Source organism: Symphodus melops (assembly GCF_947650265.1).
Source record: "Symphodus melops genome assembly, chromosome: 15".
Taxonomy (NCBI): Eukaryota; Metazoa; Chordata; class Actinopteri; order Labriformes; family Labridae; genus Symphodus; species Symphodus melops.
The window spans coordinates 21,215,909-21,233,283 of NC_136705.1; the positions used below are offsets into that span (position 1 = coordinate 21,215,909).

The 17,375-nt window shown below is 41.2% G+C and overlaps 1 protein-coding gene across 2 annotated transcripts; it reads right to left on the reverse strand.

Annotated features, from left to right (window-relative positions):
• Nucleotides 1-1,319: 1,319 nt before the first annotated feature.
• On the reverse strand, nt 1,320-17,282 carry prom2 (prominin 2). 2 transcript variants are annotated; one of them, XM_079362198.1, is made up of 25 exons: nt 17,107-17,282; nt 15,878-16,028; nt 14,745-15,077; nt 12,665-12,729; nt 12,101-12,306; nt 11,761-11,881; nt 10,957-11,020; nt 10,756-10,845; nt 9,041-9,240; nt 8,313-8,387; nt 7,922-7,985; nt 7,640-7,796; nt 6,937-7,089; nt 6,503-6,626; nt 6,264-6,352; nt 5,705-5,789; nt 5,422-5,565; nt 5,266-5,334; nt 5,014-5,106; nt 4,867-4,920; nt 4,689-4,769; nt 3,433-3,501; nt 3,226-3,315; nt 3,029-3,141; nt 1,320-2,297 (listed from the first exon to the last, which is right to left on the reverse strand). In XM_079362198.1, the coding sequence occupies exons 3-25, from the start codon at nt 14,995-14,997 to the stop codon at nt 2,246-2,248; spliced, it is 2,511 nt and encodes an 836-aa protein (XP_079218324.1). In that variant the 5' UTR covers nt 14,998-15,077; nt 15,878-16,028; nt 17,107-17,282; the 3' UTR covers nt 1,320-2,245. The 2 variants fall into 2 exon arrangements, with proteins under 2 accessions (XP_079218324.1, XP_079218325.1); XM_079362199.1 differs by lacking the exons at nt 14,745-15,077; nt 15,878-16,028; nt 17,107-17,282 and adding an exon at nt 12,841-12,923.
• Between the last annotated feature and the right edge of the window lie 93 nt (nt 17,283-17,375).

Sequence of the window (17,375 nt, forward strand, 5' to 3'; positions counted from 1 at the left end):
CATCCTGTCAACAAAAATAAATCCAAACAGCCTGTTCCTGTCCTCGACTTTCAGAGAGAGAGAGGCCTGCAAACATGAATGCACAAATCAACCTTTTTTCATGACGCTCTCAGGCTGGTGTTAATCTAAATGTAAGAAAAAGAACGACAGAGAAGCATCACTCTATCTTGTAAAAGCTCAATTATTTTCTCCTTGTACTTCATAGTAATTGAAGCTTTAATCATACTGCTGCTGCTGTTCTACCTCCCATGATTGGACTACAAATGAATCTATGGATCATCAAACTCATATTTAATTTGTGTCTCCCGAAGGCTTTGATTTAATTTGTGTGTTGATTGGGAGCTTTAATTTACTTTTAATGCTAATGTGAAAAATAGAAAAATGGATGCATGGACTTGTTTCAGGGATTTGCGTCAATGAATACATCGTTCAGTTTAGAAGATGATTGTCGTATGAAAGGGAAACATGTTTTCAAGCATTTTTCTTCATTCACGGCCACCAAGACAGAGAGCTTTTCAAATCCTCCAAATAAGAGTTTTCTTCTCAAACTTGTATTTATAATCAAAGTCTGTCTGAACACAGCACACAATAACAAACTAAGTATGACTCAAATCACTAAAGTGAAACGTGTTCATCTTGGGTTTTAACCAGCTCTCCAAATCTTCTCCTTCTGATGTTTTAATTGGTCTTCAGCGTCACATGAGTGAGGCGTTTAAAACATGTGCTTTGAATCTGGCAGATGACAGAAATGCAGTCAAGTAATTATGATTTTTGAATTATCATCGCTGCCTCCCATGATCCTCAGTGAAAATATGCTCTTAGTTTATTAGTTTATTTATAGTAGTGTGCATTCAACCTTCATAAGGACCAAAATACACTTTTCTGTTTCTTAGCTTTGAACTGTCTTTTTACGTCTTGCCCTCGAGCCCTCCCTCCTGAAAGCTTAACCACTTCTAACTATGAGGGACGTGTTGAAGAAGCAACTCAGGAAGGTTTCAGGGCAAGCTGTCCTGACATGTTAACAGTTAAACAGCTCGACAGAAAAGCTTTATTAAAATATAAACAACTAAGACCGATGTGTCGTCATCATCAAGTCGACATTTAAATCAGATCGTTCTGATACAGTCTCATGTTGTTGTCACACATTAAGAGTAGGACAGTACAGCTGCAGCATGATGGTTCAGATGCAGAAGGACACGCTAGGTTACAAATCTGCTCTGTGGAAAGCAGTTTCATGGATTGAGGGGGAAAACAGACTCTGACTGAGCTCAGAGATTCCTCTCACGTTACGGCTAAAAGCTAGAAAAATGCACAGCGGCTGTTGATCAGAACAATCTTTACTTATAGTTTTCACATCAGCGGCAAGAAATGTTTACAACCTGTTGATCACATTAGGCGAACAGAGCATATAAAGTGCTGTGTAACGAGACATAAAACACAATCTACTGAAGAGCTCAGAGCAGTTCATAGTGTAAAAAGTAATCAATAGAAATCAAGACATAAATCAGTCAAAAATCATTATTTACAGGAGCATGTCTTAAAGGAAATGTGTAATACAACCGGAGCTGTAATAATATCTTTGAAGTTGCATTGTCTTGTTTATTGACGGTAGTAATATGGTGGCGTCAGTTGTACTGATCTTTAAAAAAGTTTTCATTTCATGATTCATAGCAGAAATTGAGCTTTGATTTCAAAAATAGTGCAAGTACGATAAAAAGGTCATCTCCAAGTGTTTCCCCATCAGAAGAAGTTGCAAAATCACAAAAATAACCCGACAAAGGAAAACGCCTGTTGGCACAGATACACACTGCTGCTTTTTCTGAGAGCTCTGCACAACAACGTGACTTTACATAACCACGTAATTATGATCAATTCACCTCTAAATTAGCTTTACAGTATGAATTGTGAGGCATAACACTCAGATTCCAGCAGCAGCTCAGTTAAAATATTAAAAACATACAAACGTTCAAAATCTGAATGTAATAAAACAGATGAAAATGAAAATCCTTGAAATACTTTGAAAGATAACAAACAATCCCTGCAGATTCCCTCGTGCCCTGTGTCCCCCTGAGGTCGTTTGAAATACGCTGTGTGTCGTGAAAGATGGTAGGACTTCTTCAGTTTGAGATTTGCCACCAGTGACAATATGCCACATCTGTGCAGCAGTGCTCTATGGGTATTTTTTTTTTGTTGCCACGTTCGTTCGTGCAGTCTTCAAGAGTTGTTTGGCACGTGTGCCGCGCTCTCAGGTGAATTTCATCTTGGCTCGGGGGAGGGGGCTCATGTTAAAGTTGTCACTGAAGATTTAAAAAAGTAAACAGTTAACAACAGTTAAAGGCAGCTCATCACAGCATAATTAAGATTATACATACTGAACGCATGGACCAAGTGTGTTTATAGATGTAGTGGACAGTGGATGTAGTGGACAGAGTTTTTTTCCAGCAGGGCAGGAAAACTAGAAAACTGAGTTGAAGTGTCTGAATATACACAAATATTAATCTAAACAGAATTTATTCACCATTTCCGTCTCCAATAATGATATCTACTGAGAAAACTTCTATATAAATCTTCAACATATAAATCTTTATCTTTAAAACATCTTTAACTATTCAAATATTCAAATTTATTGTCGAGTCAAATTACAAACCAAACAAAAGGATTTTTCTTCGACAACAGAATGCAACACAAGCTACTTACAGCCTGTTGCAACAGCCCAATTAGTTGTTTTGATTATAAGTTCTGCTGGTAAATGAGCCAATAGCCATCATACTTTAGCATTAGAAGGTGGCATTTTGGGGGGCCAATCACATTTCAGGGTGGGTCCATTCCACCCCAGGCAACCCTCTTGGGACACGCCACTGCATGTAGATGTTCATTTCATGTTCATTAGTAAATAAAAGTCTTTCTTTAAAGATTTAAAAACAAGATGGATCAAGAGGCCGCTAGCGGCCTGTTGCAATGGCTCAGGGAGTTGAATATAGTCCTCCCATTTGACCAGGAGAAATAACCATGTTTATGTGTTACTCACTCAAAGACATCCGAGTATTGCATTCTTCTGTAGTATTTCGCTAGCTTGATAGAGAAGATGATGCTGGGGATGAAGAAGATCATGCACCAGCCCAGACTGAACCAGAAAGCGTTCTGAAGACAGAGATTTTGGGTGAATACTTGACAAAAAGAGCTTCACAAATTCTGCAGGCGGAGCAAACAACACTTGATCCTCACCAGAGACTCCACCAAGTTTAAGCAGAGGAGACTCTCAGCGGAGTCCACAGCATCTGCCACCGGCCCACAGCGGCCCACATGCAGTGTGATCTGAGGGAGAATACACAGATCAGTCACAGTGCAAGAAGGTGAACTCAGATGTGTTTATGAATGTTAGACTTCATCTGCTTCGAGCTCACGGTTTGTTAAAATGGGAACAGGCTTTACCGTGAGGTTGGCCCAGTCAGCATAAACAATGAAGTAGCCCAGCTGACAGTCCACAAACGTTCTGCTCTCCTGTGAACAAAAGAGAGAGAGAGTGAGAGAGAGAGAGAGAGAGAGAGAGAGAGTAAATTCCACACATTTTCTCGCTGCTTTACAGTGAGAAGTCATGAGGAATCAGAGGAATGCCTCGCCATCTCAGCAAGTTGGATTCTGAGTAAACCCTCTGAAGTGACCCTTTAATAATCACACCAGCATTGTGATCAGATGAGGCAAGGCAAGTTGGAAAGTGTATTTATACAGCCCTGTTAATGGGCAAGACTGATAATATGCTATTTGCCTTTTTTGTCAGCAACTCCCCCTGAAAACAGAAATCCTGATTTCATCTGCCGCCTGTGCTGCAAAGAGCTACACAGCTTTTCCCTTCATCCAATGAACCTCTCAAAAGACATTTAAAATGCCAAAATTAGCAATATTGTTACACCGGGGATACGTTCTTTAATGTCATTTAACAAAGAAATGCTTGTGTTTGCATTAAACTGTGGTGCTACATGTCTATTAATACAATATTTAAAGAAAACGACTTTTTGTAAATCTGTATTTTTATCCTTTATATTGTCTATATATGTTTTAAATCTTTCCACTGTTAGTTTACACCGTGGGTCAGAGAGATGCGTTTTTTGGATTTTTTTGTTCAGCACATGTTGAAGGCACTAAAGATGAGTTTGACCTTGAGTTTTGACTTTTATTTTGGGGCTTTTGTGCATTTATTTTTAAAGACAGTAGAGCGAACAGAGCCTGAACTTCAGAGTAAACTCAGTCAGGTATGGGAGAGGTAAAGTGTGAGGGCAGATTGACCCTCATTCACTGATCTCAGAGGATTATGATCTTCTTGATGGATATAAAAATAAAAAAGTAAAGCCAATGAAATGTTGATTTTTATTTGTAGTGATCCTTTGAGCAACAATTACTGGACATGAGATGGATGTTAAGAGTCTCCTGTAGCCCTGCCGGCTCCATTGAAAATATCTGAAGTCAACATGAACTGAGATTGGAGTAAAAATGTTATCTTTGCCCTTTGGTTATGAAACCAATGAGCACATTACAAGCAGCACTCCCATACAAACTGGGCAGTCCCATCTCCCCCCTTCGCCGCCTCTGGCTAAGTGACAGACGGACCACAGGCATTAACAGACCACATGGAGCCCTTTTTTTTTTTTCCTCTCTCTCTTCCAACTCATGTGACTCCTGGCTCTACTCACGGTCTTGACGATCTGTGTTGTATTTGTGTTGAGGAAGTCTTGTGCTGCTCCCACGTTGCTCAGCACCTCCCCCACCGTTCCCTGGGAGAGCCCCAGAGGAGAGACATTAAGTCCAGAAAAAGAGGAAAAATGATGATCTGTATTCTTGGCAGTTCCAGGTGTTAGCCAGTGAACTCACATTGATTTTCTTTGCGATGGATCGAAGGCCCACGATGGCCGAGTTGATGTTTTCCTGAGGGCAGAAGCATTAGATGTCTGAGTTTAAATTCAGATTCAGTATAGGCAACATGGGGGTAAAAGGAGAGGCAGCAGCAGAGATACTCACCATTTGAGGGATGATGGTTGTTTCTATGTCAGTCTGGATCTGCCTCAGGTCTCTGGCCTGACTCTGAAACTCTGTTTTAACACCGTTATCCGCCTAGACACGAGAAATCAATGATTCGAAGACAGAATGAGCCACAGAAGACAAAATAATTTAGTTAGAAAACATGTGAAATGCTTTACGTGCAGAAAATCCAAAAAAGTAGTGAAAAAACCAACAAGAAATGATGCGTTATATTAGTGTCTCGTGACTCACTTGGCTGTCGGCGAGCTGGTCGAGTTTATCAGCTGTTGTGTTTAGATTGATTCTGGAAACGTTATTTAACTAGGAACGACGAGAAGGGAAACGTTATGAAACAGGTACATTTAATGAAAGTAAATCTGGAGGAAGGCACGTTAAAGACACCTCTACCTGCTGTGTGATGTCAACTGAGTCAACGTCTTTGGTCTTATCGGGGAAGCTGCTGAGCTGTTTTTTAACTTCAGGGCTCAGCAGAGTGAAGGTGGACAGAGGGATGTCTGTACTCTCAAAGAACTGCAGGATCTGATCTGAGTACTGTGGGACACACAAGCACAGGGAGAGGTAAGAAAACATGTTACAAGGTTTTTAGCAAAGATTTGAAAAGACATAAAAAGGCAAATTGTTTTATTTTTCAACTATTATTATAAATGGAGAGAACTGTCAAAAAGCTCACTTTGGACACATTGAGCAGGTCTTCCAGGTCTATGAGCTCATTCAGGTGGAGCGTCGTCCACAGAGGTTTGTTCGCCGCACAGTCTCTGAAAATACACAAGTGAAGTTTTATAAATCCTGCTAACTTCAGACCTGTAGGCATAACTGAAGGCAGCTCATTAATGTCTTTCACTACTCGTCGACAGACAGAAACTATGCTACAAAAGGGAAATCGTTTCACCGTGAGAAAAATTATTCACGTCTTAAAAATCTAACATTTCATTCCTGCCCCTGTGACAACATCACCCCCCCCCCCCATCCTTCCTAACCTGCACTGGCTCCCTATCCCGCAACTTCAACTGTCAACCACACCGTCTTTGAGGATTCAGAAACGTATGATTACTATAATTGTTGTTACATTCAGAGTCCTCAAAACAATTTAAATGTCCAAAAGGTACCTGATGGAAAAAAATGATACGTTTTCATTTCGATGTATGTGTGTGTGTGTGTGTGTGTGTGTGTGTGTGTGTGTGTGTGTGTGTCAAAGAATATTTGTCTATGTAGGAAATGGCATCACATACCTGTAGATATCAGAGATATTGATGTCAGATTTTAATCCCAAACTTGGACCCAACTCCAAGTTTGGAATTAAACCTGGAGTATCGACGATCTATGAACAGAAGAGGTAATGATCAAATATCAACACTTTGACATTGCACAGTGTTTTGTTTGTCTTCAGGGTTGTCCAATGTGTGAGTTTTTCTCTTGTTTTGATGGGGATCCTGTGGCGTGCAGGACGTGAATGTTCTTCTATTGTTACCTGTAGCAGTTGTCCGTTGTTCCAGGGCCGACAGACCAGAGTGTAAAGATTCCCACCCAGCAGGAACAGCAGCAGAACCAAAATCATGAACAGCCAGGAGAAGAGGAAGCTGAAACCTGCACCCCTGAAAACCACCACATCCAGGTTAAGCTTCAAACATTTGCTCTTGAAGTGGATTGATTGAGATATTTGTTCATTTATGTAGCATCTGATTCATTGGGGTCTGATTCAAAAGGGGTTGATGTACTTCAGTGAAGTACATCAACCCCTTTTAAATGTCTTTTCTATGATCTTGCCACATTCATATTTCATTTTATTCCAGTTAAAACGTTTGAACACGCTGACAAAAGAGGACTTTGGGAAATGTACCCATGAATGAAGCACAAGACAACAAGCTTCGTGACAAAATATCGATATAACAATCCAGCACTCACATCATGAGGAAGGTGCCTCCACAATTGGAGGTACACGAGCGTTTTGTTGGGTCTTTGTTGGGATTCAGACCCAGAGGGCCGAGGACCAAACCCAGGAGGTTACACACCACCACGAGGAGGACAGCACAGGACAGGGCCACACACACTGACCATCTGGAGAGGAGCACACGCACGATTACAGAGCTCGACTTTCGATTGCATTGATCGTTTTCATGTCTGCGCCATGGACTGTATACAAAGATGGACAACATGAGAGCTTCCCCAAAGTGAATGTTTCTCAAACATGGTTTCTCTAGTGCCGGATGAAAAAAAATATGTATAACGCCACAATGGACAGCGTTGTTGTCAAATGCGCCTCCTTCGATGCTGTGTACGCCAGATTAGCATAATAAAGGAGGAGAGAGACGAAAGCTAACAGAAATGTCATTTTGCAATTTTGCAATTCTGCTTCAAATTACACAACACTCTTATATCTGCTGTGGGCTGAACCGACCTGAGGGATGTTTGCTCTTTTGACTCTACGTTAAACGCGTGCTTGGGTAAGCATTATCACTACTGGGGCTCCACCAGCAGAGCAATTACATAACCAGAGCAATATGTTAGCATTAGTTGCTAGGGTATTTTGGCTTCCTTTTCGTACATGAGTAGTAAACAAGGACATGTCCTCCATCTTTATGCACAGTCAAGGGTCTCGTCTTCTTACCTGATATGCTCGCCTTTCTCGATTTGTGGTGTGAACCCGTCGATGTCTCGCTGCAGCCCGTCCAGAGTCTTCGAAATGTCGTTCAAAGTCGACAGAGGAACGTCCCCAGTGATCTGTGATATTTGAGCTTCTATGTCCTCCAACAGCTGCTTGCTGCCTGAAAACACACACAGATATAAGTGTCAGTACTTTTCTTTTAAGTTCAATTATTCAGCTCAATGATTAAATTCATAAACTGGTGTTTTAACGTGAAGTAAAGCGAAGAAAATATGAATCACTCACTTTCAACTACATCCTTGGTGCCATCTGTCACTATCTGAGGGATACCATCAAAATAATCCTCCACCTGTAATAAAACAGCACATTTATTGAGAATTTATCAGATAAATAGTTTTGAAGATAAAGTGTGTTTTCAATCATCTCTTTTCTAGTTAAGAAAAGGAGCTTTGTTGCATTGAGCCACTGTTGTGTTTCTGATTAGATACATTAACTTCCCCTCAAAATGTGAGGCTAATTGACAAGAAATTGATTCTCTGTGTGCTGATTTGATATCTCTGGTTAAAAGCTGTTCATGCCTTTTACTCTATCTGTTCACTTATTAAGATTTGGTAACACTGCAGGCATTATGTTGTCAAGACTGATTGCTTGTCTTTGTCGATCAGATGTCACTGACCTCCTTGATTTTGGAAGTGAGATTTATTTTGATGACTTCATCCACTGCAGACTGGAGCTCATTCAAGTTAGGAATCTGTGGAGAGAAAGCAGAGGCACACACGTGCAAACATTGTGACCACGAATCACATGTAATCTCTTGTTATGCTTCAAACCAGCAGAAGGGGGCACCAGACTTCAGCAAAAAGAAAAAAAAGCACTGAAGACTTTCCATTCATGTCAGAGCCCTAAATGAGTTGATATCCAAGAATTCTGTCTGATGTTTCTTTTTTGAATGATGTGGATTACATATTATCATTTATAAACGGCAAATTATTTGAAATCTGAAGAGAGAAGAAAGGAGGAGAGGGTGCATGTGTCAGAGTCAGGCGAGTGTGGGAGGAATAGAGAAGAACAGATGGGAGGAGGACAAATCAGCTGTCCAGACAAAGCCAGAAATGAGGAGTAATCATCGTGTGTCACATTGTCTCAGTCTGCATCAGAGCTGGTTTCATGGCATCATTGTTTTTCCCTTTCTGAAGCTTCGAGCTCAGCAAAAGGGATTAACCGTAATAGACTCTTCTTCAGTAGGTTTGTATCCTGAGTAGTCAAAACCTCGAATCTGTCTTTTGCATAAAACACCTGACAGGCTGGTCAAACCAACCTCATCGAGTTTTGCCTAAGTGAGCTCATGTAAATCCGTTCAGGTAGAAAAAAACAAACGCAAGGTCATTTCGACTGCATGCTTACAGTGATGGTTGCGTCCAGTTTATCGAGCTTCTGTAGCTCAGGCAGCAGGCTCGCACAGCCAAAGCAGTTTGGGTTGGATAAAGTTTGATTGATGCGACTTCGAACAGCAGTGACATTGGCCTGGAGGCGATCCACGCTGGACTGCAGCTGGGCCAAAGAGGAGTTCAGCTTGTTTAGTTGGACGCCTGTCTTTTCAGTATCTACTCACAAACACACACACAGACGCACAAAACCAAACAGTCAAACAAGTGCTCGTCAGCTTATGACAAAGTTTTAATAAATGTCAGAAGTTCATGAACTTTTCTTATGCACACGGGCATTGAATGCAAAAACAATTTAAAAAGCTGAGATACAAAAAGGCCCAGTGAGAAGTTTCTAGCTGTTTATGGAAAATACTGGAATTAAAATAATCTCGTTATGACCTACGAAAGCAAACAAGACCATCACATAGCTATTGTATTGTCTGTAACCTCTGCTGCAGGGTAGTTGTTCAGATGAGATGATTAAAATGAGGATTCAGACACAGTCTTTGTTTGCTGCACTGTAATTATTCAAATTAGTGACACCTGTACCTAAAAAAGGAAAAGAGATTGTTTTGTCAGATAAGACTATCATCACCTATACAGAAAGAGACCAGCAAAGATATAGGGTGCATCCCTTTGTCCACAAGGGGCGCCATAACCCCGACACAAACCAAAAGTTCATCATGGTAGCTTTAACAAAAAGCAAAGACTGCAATGAAAGAATAAATGATGTTTGTTTTTCAATTAGGCTCTGACCAGCGACTTGTCAGGAGGAACTGGAAATATGACGTGCTCTATGTGTCTGCAAAAGGCGGTGTTAAGAAACATGTTGTGAAATGATGCATCAGCCCTGAGTTTGTCATTGCAGACAGCAAAGAAAAAAAAAAAAAAAAAAATATTACACTGGAAATTTGTGAACCTACTTTCCAAACCCAAATGACTAAGACTTACACTCAGACTTCGTCATCTAAAAGTACACATTGCAAGGGCATTAACTAGGCTAGAGCTGTGCTCAAACAATCGATATGGCAGTTTATCGTCATGTGCTCCTTGCAAATACATGCATCGATCAAGTGACAGGTGGGCGTGATGTAACGGATATTTAAACATTTCCAGGACCTCTGAGGACCTTAATTCAATTTGAAGTTGTAGGATCCTGATGCCTCTCTATTGTCAACAATAAAGAACAACAACTATCATTTTAAGACTTATTTCCGGCCATCTATCTCACATTTAATTAAATTCTAGATTTGCTTTTGGTCCCTGGATGACTTTGTAGATAATTGGAGATCAGCGTAAGTTCAACCACACATTCATTCTTTTTCTTCATTCAACTTCACCACACCCGCTCGTCCACTCCCTCCGTTACCCTGCTCTGGTGCTCAGCTGATTATGGGTGTTTACTCTTTAAGTAATTAAAAAAAAACAGATTCTGCCAAACCTCTGTGAACCGATCATCCTGCTGCAGTTATCCCACCACTGCTATAAATACTGTTGGACTTCTCAACCCTGTTGTTGTTGTAGTTATGTCATCAAACACAAAACCTGTTAATATATGTCAAAAACAAACTACAACCTCGTGTTGTGTGCACATGAGCAGGTCTCCGCCTGTGTGATCACAGCGCTCCTGTCAAATATGCACATGAGCGTCCAACATGCTCAGACAGAAACAGGACGGAGCATGCTTCATACCTTCATCCAGGAGTCTGACTGAGCTCAACGCAGGCTCCAGCGGTCCTGCAAACTGCTCCTGGATCTCTTTCCCAAGCTGCGGGCCTATGGCTGATTCAAACAGATGAAAAGGTGTGAAAGGGTTAAAAACACTATGATGCATCAGTTACATCGAACAAACGTCATTCATTCTATTATAAGACCATTTGTTCCTGTTCTTACTGTCTAGGTTCCTGGTCACCTCCTGTATGGTTTTGTAGCTTTCGTTCACCACATGGTACACTTCCTGGAGAGAGACAAAGAAGCAAGACTTTGTTTCAAAGTGTGCACATAAAATACAGCACATTATTTGTCAAGGGCTGTAGAGAGAAGCTAACCTTACATATCACCATTTGCAAATGAATTAAAACAAACAGAGTGCAGCCCTGTCTTTCCCAGCAACCTTTTCTCTCTCTGTTGTATCTTCAGATAAGTGTATTGACACTGCAGGGAACCGAGCTGGTCGTTAATCAGCCGACTGACAGGAGAGTTTTTTGTATCTCACGCAAATGCTGTTGACTCAGAGAACATTGACGGCAGAGGATCAGACCTAAATGTGACAATCCCAGAGAGATGTGTGTATTTATGAATCAAACATTAAAGAATAAACACATTTAGGAATGTGTTAACCAGTCGGGCAGAGGTTGTTCATCCATGCAGTAGGAAACCCAATATTGAATAGTGATATTGTGAAGGGGGCGAGTAAAGATTATGATTTTAAATGACATGAATAATTTCCGTTTAAATGTCACAGAAAACGTTTTCTTTTAAAACAAGTTTTCCTTTGCGGACGCAGTGAAAAGACAAGGAGGAGCGTCCAAAGAGAGCATTTCTTTTGGTCTGAAAATCTGCTCTGAAAGTGACATAGTAAGCCTTTAAAGCATTACAAAGTCATTAGAGTCAATTCAATGTAATAAAAAAACTTGACTTTTTAAATGAAGCAGATCCATACTGATGCTGTTCAGGAGACGGGAGGTTCATTCTCACCTGAGGCACAGCAGTGAGGAAGGTGTTGATGTTGTTTAAAGTGTTGTTGAGCTCTTCTGATGTCTCGTCCACAGTTCCTTTGATGTCTTCATTACTTCTGAACATGCATATATTCCCAGCACTGAACACACACACACACACACACACACACACACACACACACACACACACACACACAGTGGTTATATTTGAGACCTGAACAGAACGTCTATCTGAGAGAGAAGGAGACAGGCAGTGAGGCGTGCACATTCAAGCTGTCTTTTTTTGGGATGCTAATTTCAGATAACCCGTCATTATGCTGTGTCGAAGCACACATGAGAGCGCACACACACACACTCACAGGATTATGGCTGTGGTGACGAAGGCGCTCCAGTAGAGAGATCTCCTGTGACAGTGAATGGAGGACGTCTGCTTCTGGTACATCTTCCCACCACAGTTTCCACAGCAGCGACAGCACGCCAGGAAGAAACCAACGATGGGCATGAGAACGATGTACAGGATGCCGATGGCTGCACATACCAGGAATCCGACTTCATACACCAGGGCCTGAGCACACACACAAATAATATGTATTACAACTATGATTTCAATTACCAAGCCATGATTGCAGCACAGCAGCAGGTCTTTGTGGTCCGTCGTGACGTCAAACACAGTGAGACGACACTAAACTATTGTTTCACTTTAATGTGGTGACAGTCCGCCATCAAAGAGGCTGAGAGACTTACTTCAGCTGACACGGACCCTGAAACACAAGGCTGCTCTTATGTTAAACGCTCAGGTTACCAGCTCAAGTGGCTCTTAGAAGGGTGTGTCTCTTTTTTTTACCCCCCCCCCCCCCCCCCCATGCAGAACTTCATACCAACATCCTACATCAATATATAAACGAGAAAAAATGCTGGCTTACTTCTTTGATAAGGTCTTGATTTGACAACACTTGGTTGACATTCTGGACGACGTTCAGGAGCAGATCTTGAGAGAAATTGGAGAAATAAATGTGTGGCTTTAAAAACAAACTGAAATAAGACAAAGTAGCAGCAAGCACACAGCAGGTATTGTTAAATACAATCCTTCAGTGTACGCCTCTGTCCTAGATGGCCATGTGGATAATGTGTCCTGTGCTCCATGCAAACATTCAAATCTCTCTTATTGTGACAATGGAAATGTGACACCTCCGTCTTGTTGTTACCAGGAAACCAGGACAGCATTCAGGGTGAGAGTACTTTTTTTTACGCACACAAGACAAAGCCTTTATGGCCCCACTGGACCGTGCTATTATTCTCAAAACACAGGCACAGGTAACTAAAATACATGTTTTCGTTCTCTTTACGAAAGTGGGGGTTTTTTTCCCTCTTTCTCATCATCCACCTGTATGTGTATTTGTAACAGCAGATTGTGATGTGAAATGCATGAATTTACATAAAATCTCTCTGCGAGTCACAGCAGAAAACTGTGAACTGCATGAATGTGTGGTGATGGTTCTAAAAAGTTTCCATCCAATGTTGGAGGTTTCAGAGTTCCTGAACTTTCCTAGTAATCTTATAAAAACATGTTGTGGGTTTTCTTCCCGACAGAAGCCCTGAACGTACATGGATCCATACATTTGATTTAACAGCATTTTCCAGCGATAACAAGTAATGTACGGTTCTTGGTTTCATTAATCTTATTAGTGTAGTGTTCTGGCCTATCACAGTGAACAGCCTATTGTTGTTTTTTTTTAGTTCACCAGAAGTTGCTCCTGATATCGCAAGAAAACACGATTTGTTAACTTGAGATAATAAGTTACATGAATATGTTACATGTAATTTTAAGTGTCTTACCCAAGGACACATCAGACTTACAGTAGGTATGGAAACAACTGACTCTACCACTGAGCCACAGCAGCCCCAGCATCCAGTCAATATGATTGGAAAGTCAGCGGTGTTATTTCCAATATAACAAGAACAATTAGAGGAGGTGTGAGGAAAATTATTACAATGAACGAATCAAAGAAAAAAACAGTTTTGTTATCTCAACATAGTGAGACAAATAAGTCGAGATCTCAAGGAAACAACCAGAAATGACTGGTCCTCAGGGGAACATGCTGTGAATAAATGTGAACACATATCCTCTCAGAGATCTATACTTCAAAAATAAGAAATTAATCATTGAATTGCATTCAAATGTTTTTTTTTTCCAGATTATTAAATGTACATTTCAGAAGGGGGCAGTTTGGTTGGCATGTATCTTCTACAGACGCAGCTTGTTCCCTCTTTCTGGCTACAAATGTATAAAGAACGAAACCTTGTTTTGACTGTCATGTGATACACATTTATTATTTACTGACTAACATATATAACCTCAGGCTAGATGGCTTATTGTAAAGCAGAAACCCACAGTTTACACAAAGCCATGAAGCCATTTGCCTTATCAGAGAGGACAGCTTGTTCAAACAGCTGTTGACACAGGATTTTGAGTTAAACATAAGTCTCTCTATGCGTCATTAAGTGCCTGTTGCTTAAAGATCTCTATTGTGTCCGGCATATCCAAAACAATGATCACAGAGTGCAATGATTTTGACCTGGGCAAAGGTTGTTTTGCATGTTTGTTTGAAATCATTACCAAGCAGGAAGTGCAATGAAAAATACAAAAGGGTTTATGAAGCGATGATAATACGTCATAAGGATGGAAAAAAGACCTCAGGTGTGACAAGGGTTTAAGTTACAGGAAACACCAGCTTTTAAACAACAAAGTTAAAGTTTGACTTGGGAAAAAAAAACAAGCATTTCCATTCAGTTACTGGTTAACCAGTCCAATTGTCTTTTTGTTTGGAAATCATTAGCTGAGGGTCAAATCAGACACTTTAAAATGAAGTGTCACCATTTAAGGGAAGTTTTACTTAACAGATGAAATCCAAAAGATTTCCACATGGTTTAAATTACACCTGGTGAGCTAAAGCCACACAGTCAGACAACAATCAGGGTGTGAGTTATAACGATGACACTGACCTTTAGGGAAGGGGTTAGGCTGCACTGTGTTCAGAAAAGACTGGACAAACGCCGACAGAAAGCCGCCGGAATCTCTCTCAGCTGTTTCGTGGTACTCGTACTCAGGGAGGCTCTGCTGGGCCAAGGCTGCTTGACACGTAGCCTGTGGAGGGATGGATTGAGCCAAGCTGAGCCCCAGCAGAAGTGCTCCAACTCCAGCCCTGAACGCTCCAGCGCTGCCCTGCTGCCACCTCATACTGTCAAATAACCCCATGTCCACAGGGGGAAGACTTGGCAGGACAAAACTGGTCTACAGAGTGATCACCTCATGATCAAAATTCTGTCTTGACACGTCTGGAAACAGGATGTAAAAACAGAACACAATGACACACGGAAGGCTGAAGACAGAGGAAACCCACAGACAGAGTCACAGATAAAAAAGTCTCGGTCTCACAACGTGAGTGCAAAAAAACAGATGACATTTTGAGAAGGAGAAAATACATGTAACACCAACACCTGTTTCGTTTGTGCGACCAAAATAGTGCCCTTTTCTTTTAAACTTCCACATTTACACAACACTTTTTGTTGTGGCATTAAAAGGACGTTCTCACATTGAGAGGTTACAGGAAACGTTTTTAAATTCACACAGCTCATTAGAAATAACATCCCTCTAGTTTCATGTGGCGTCAGCTTTGTGTTCATCGTAAACACAGAAACGCTGCATCCACATCAGATACCTGCATCACCCCTGTTTATCCAAACTACGCTCAACTCTCAGAATAGAAGACTGTAAAACATTTATCAGAACAGACAGGAGGGAAAACATCTTCTGCCTCAGTTATTTCTCAGAACACCATCATCAAGCAAATACGTTTACATGGGTAAAGCAATGAACTAACAGAACATGTTACTACTTCCTCTTGGGGATAAAGTTAGCAGTTGTAATCAAGAGTAGACCATCCACCTCTTTTGTTTTTAATATAGAGATAACATGATGTCCCGCCTTTATGTAAAACAAAGAAGCCTGAGGATATTAACTGAACAAACTGGAGCTCTGAAAACTGTCTGAGTACCTTGGTGTCAAAAACGTGTGAGAGTGTGAGTGGGAAAACAGATCAAGAGAAATGTTCTCTCTTTTCTATCTGTCTACTCACCTTCCTTGGCTGGACAGTGAAGGATGGTCTCACTGCTCTGATCTCCAGCTATTCAGCGTTGGGAGGGGGGGGTGTGACTCTCACAGTCCCCCAGAAACCTGATACACTCCGCTCTGGATGACAAGTTGACTGTGCGCTCGCCTGAAGAACACTGGCAGTAAGACAAAAGGGAGGGAGAGAGAGAGCGAGAGGAGGCCAGAGGAGGAGGGAGGGAGAAAGGGAGGGTCTTACAGAGATAAACAAGGAGAGAGGGAGGGAGTGACGTGGAAAAGAGGAGTGAGAAGAACATGCAGCGTTACCTTCATACAAATGGGATTTTTCCCACATTGTTTCCTGGAGCTATAGAGTCTATCAGAGGGGGGGCGTGTACGTGAATTTGTGAACCAGGTGTAAGTTAAGTGTTGCCCTCGTTTCCTTCATTTTATGAGAAGAGAACAAGTGAGGGCAAAGTTGATTTCAAGTAACTTTGTTCGAAACTGTCGACACAACGTGAATACGACACGTGCATTTAAAAGCTGATTTTTGTTCATCCAGTGAGTCAATAGCATCAGCCCACATCTGCAATGTTGTTGTCTCCAAACAAGCAAAAACACAGCCCAAATATGCAGGATTTAGATTGATGGGAAAGATACACTCGGGGACTGGAGTTTTGTCAACACACAACATCTAAATGTTGCCAAGAAATACTCAGTAGGACTATTTCAGCTGCCACACTTGGCATAAAGTAAGAAATAAAATTGTCCCCATGTTTGTGAGAAAGGAATGCACAGTGCCTTGGATATGGATTCTCCCACTATAAGCTTTTCCAAATGCTTTTATGCTGCAGCTGCAATTTGAAACGGATGTTATTGGGCTTGTATGCAATAGAATTACACAAAATACTCCAAGATTTTACAGTGGGATAAAAGGCACATTATTCAAAATCATTCACCCATTAATATAAAAAAGCTTTTAGTCTTTAGGTTTCTATGATCAGGTGCAACCCCCCCGGTTAGCGTTAGCATCCAACAAAGCTATCTGGGCTGCACAAACACAATAAACATAGGCATCTACATAATTTCCAGGTTGTTGCACTAAAATGCAGAAAAGTCAAAGTGAGGTGTCTAACAATATAGTAAGGCTATAACTCTGTATCTGTGTACAGCAACACACTGTTTCAGTCACAGTTCTGCAGGCTGAACTACTTTCTGAAGAAGAGAAACCACACAATGAGGAAACAGAGTACTCACCTACAATGCTGCACTTTGATGAGGCAGAAAACAAACTGTGACAAATGTGTAGCTTCTGATTTTGCTCCATAATTTGCACTGCATTGTGTTACAGCCCTACTCTAGCCCGCCCTTACAGGACTGGAGCACTGCATTAGCATGAAAAAGAGCAGGAGTGTACAATATGCATGAATCTAAACGTTCATGTTCATCTCTGCCGATGCAAATGAGTCCTATACCGTCCTCCTTTCTTATTGTCTCCATCAGGTGTACACCACTTACCATTCACC

Bases quoted from the DNA above. Each gene is read 5' to 3' on its own strand.
- prom2 (XM_079362198.1), bottom strand. From the start codon at position 14,997: ATGGGGTTATTTGACAGTATGAGGTGGCAGCAGGGCAGCGCTGGAGCG. The intron at 6,627-6,936 runs GTGAGTGCTGGA...GGTGGTTTTCAG, and splicing joins GGAGGCACCTTCCTCATGAT to GGGTGCAGGTTTCAGCTTCC. The intron at 5,107-5,265 runs GTGAGTCACGAG...TCTCGTGTCTAG, and splicing joins ACCAGCTCGCCGACAGCCAA to GCGGATAACGGTGTTAAAAC.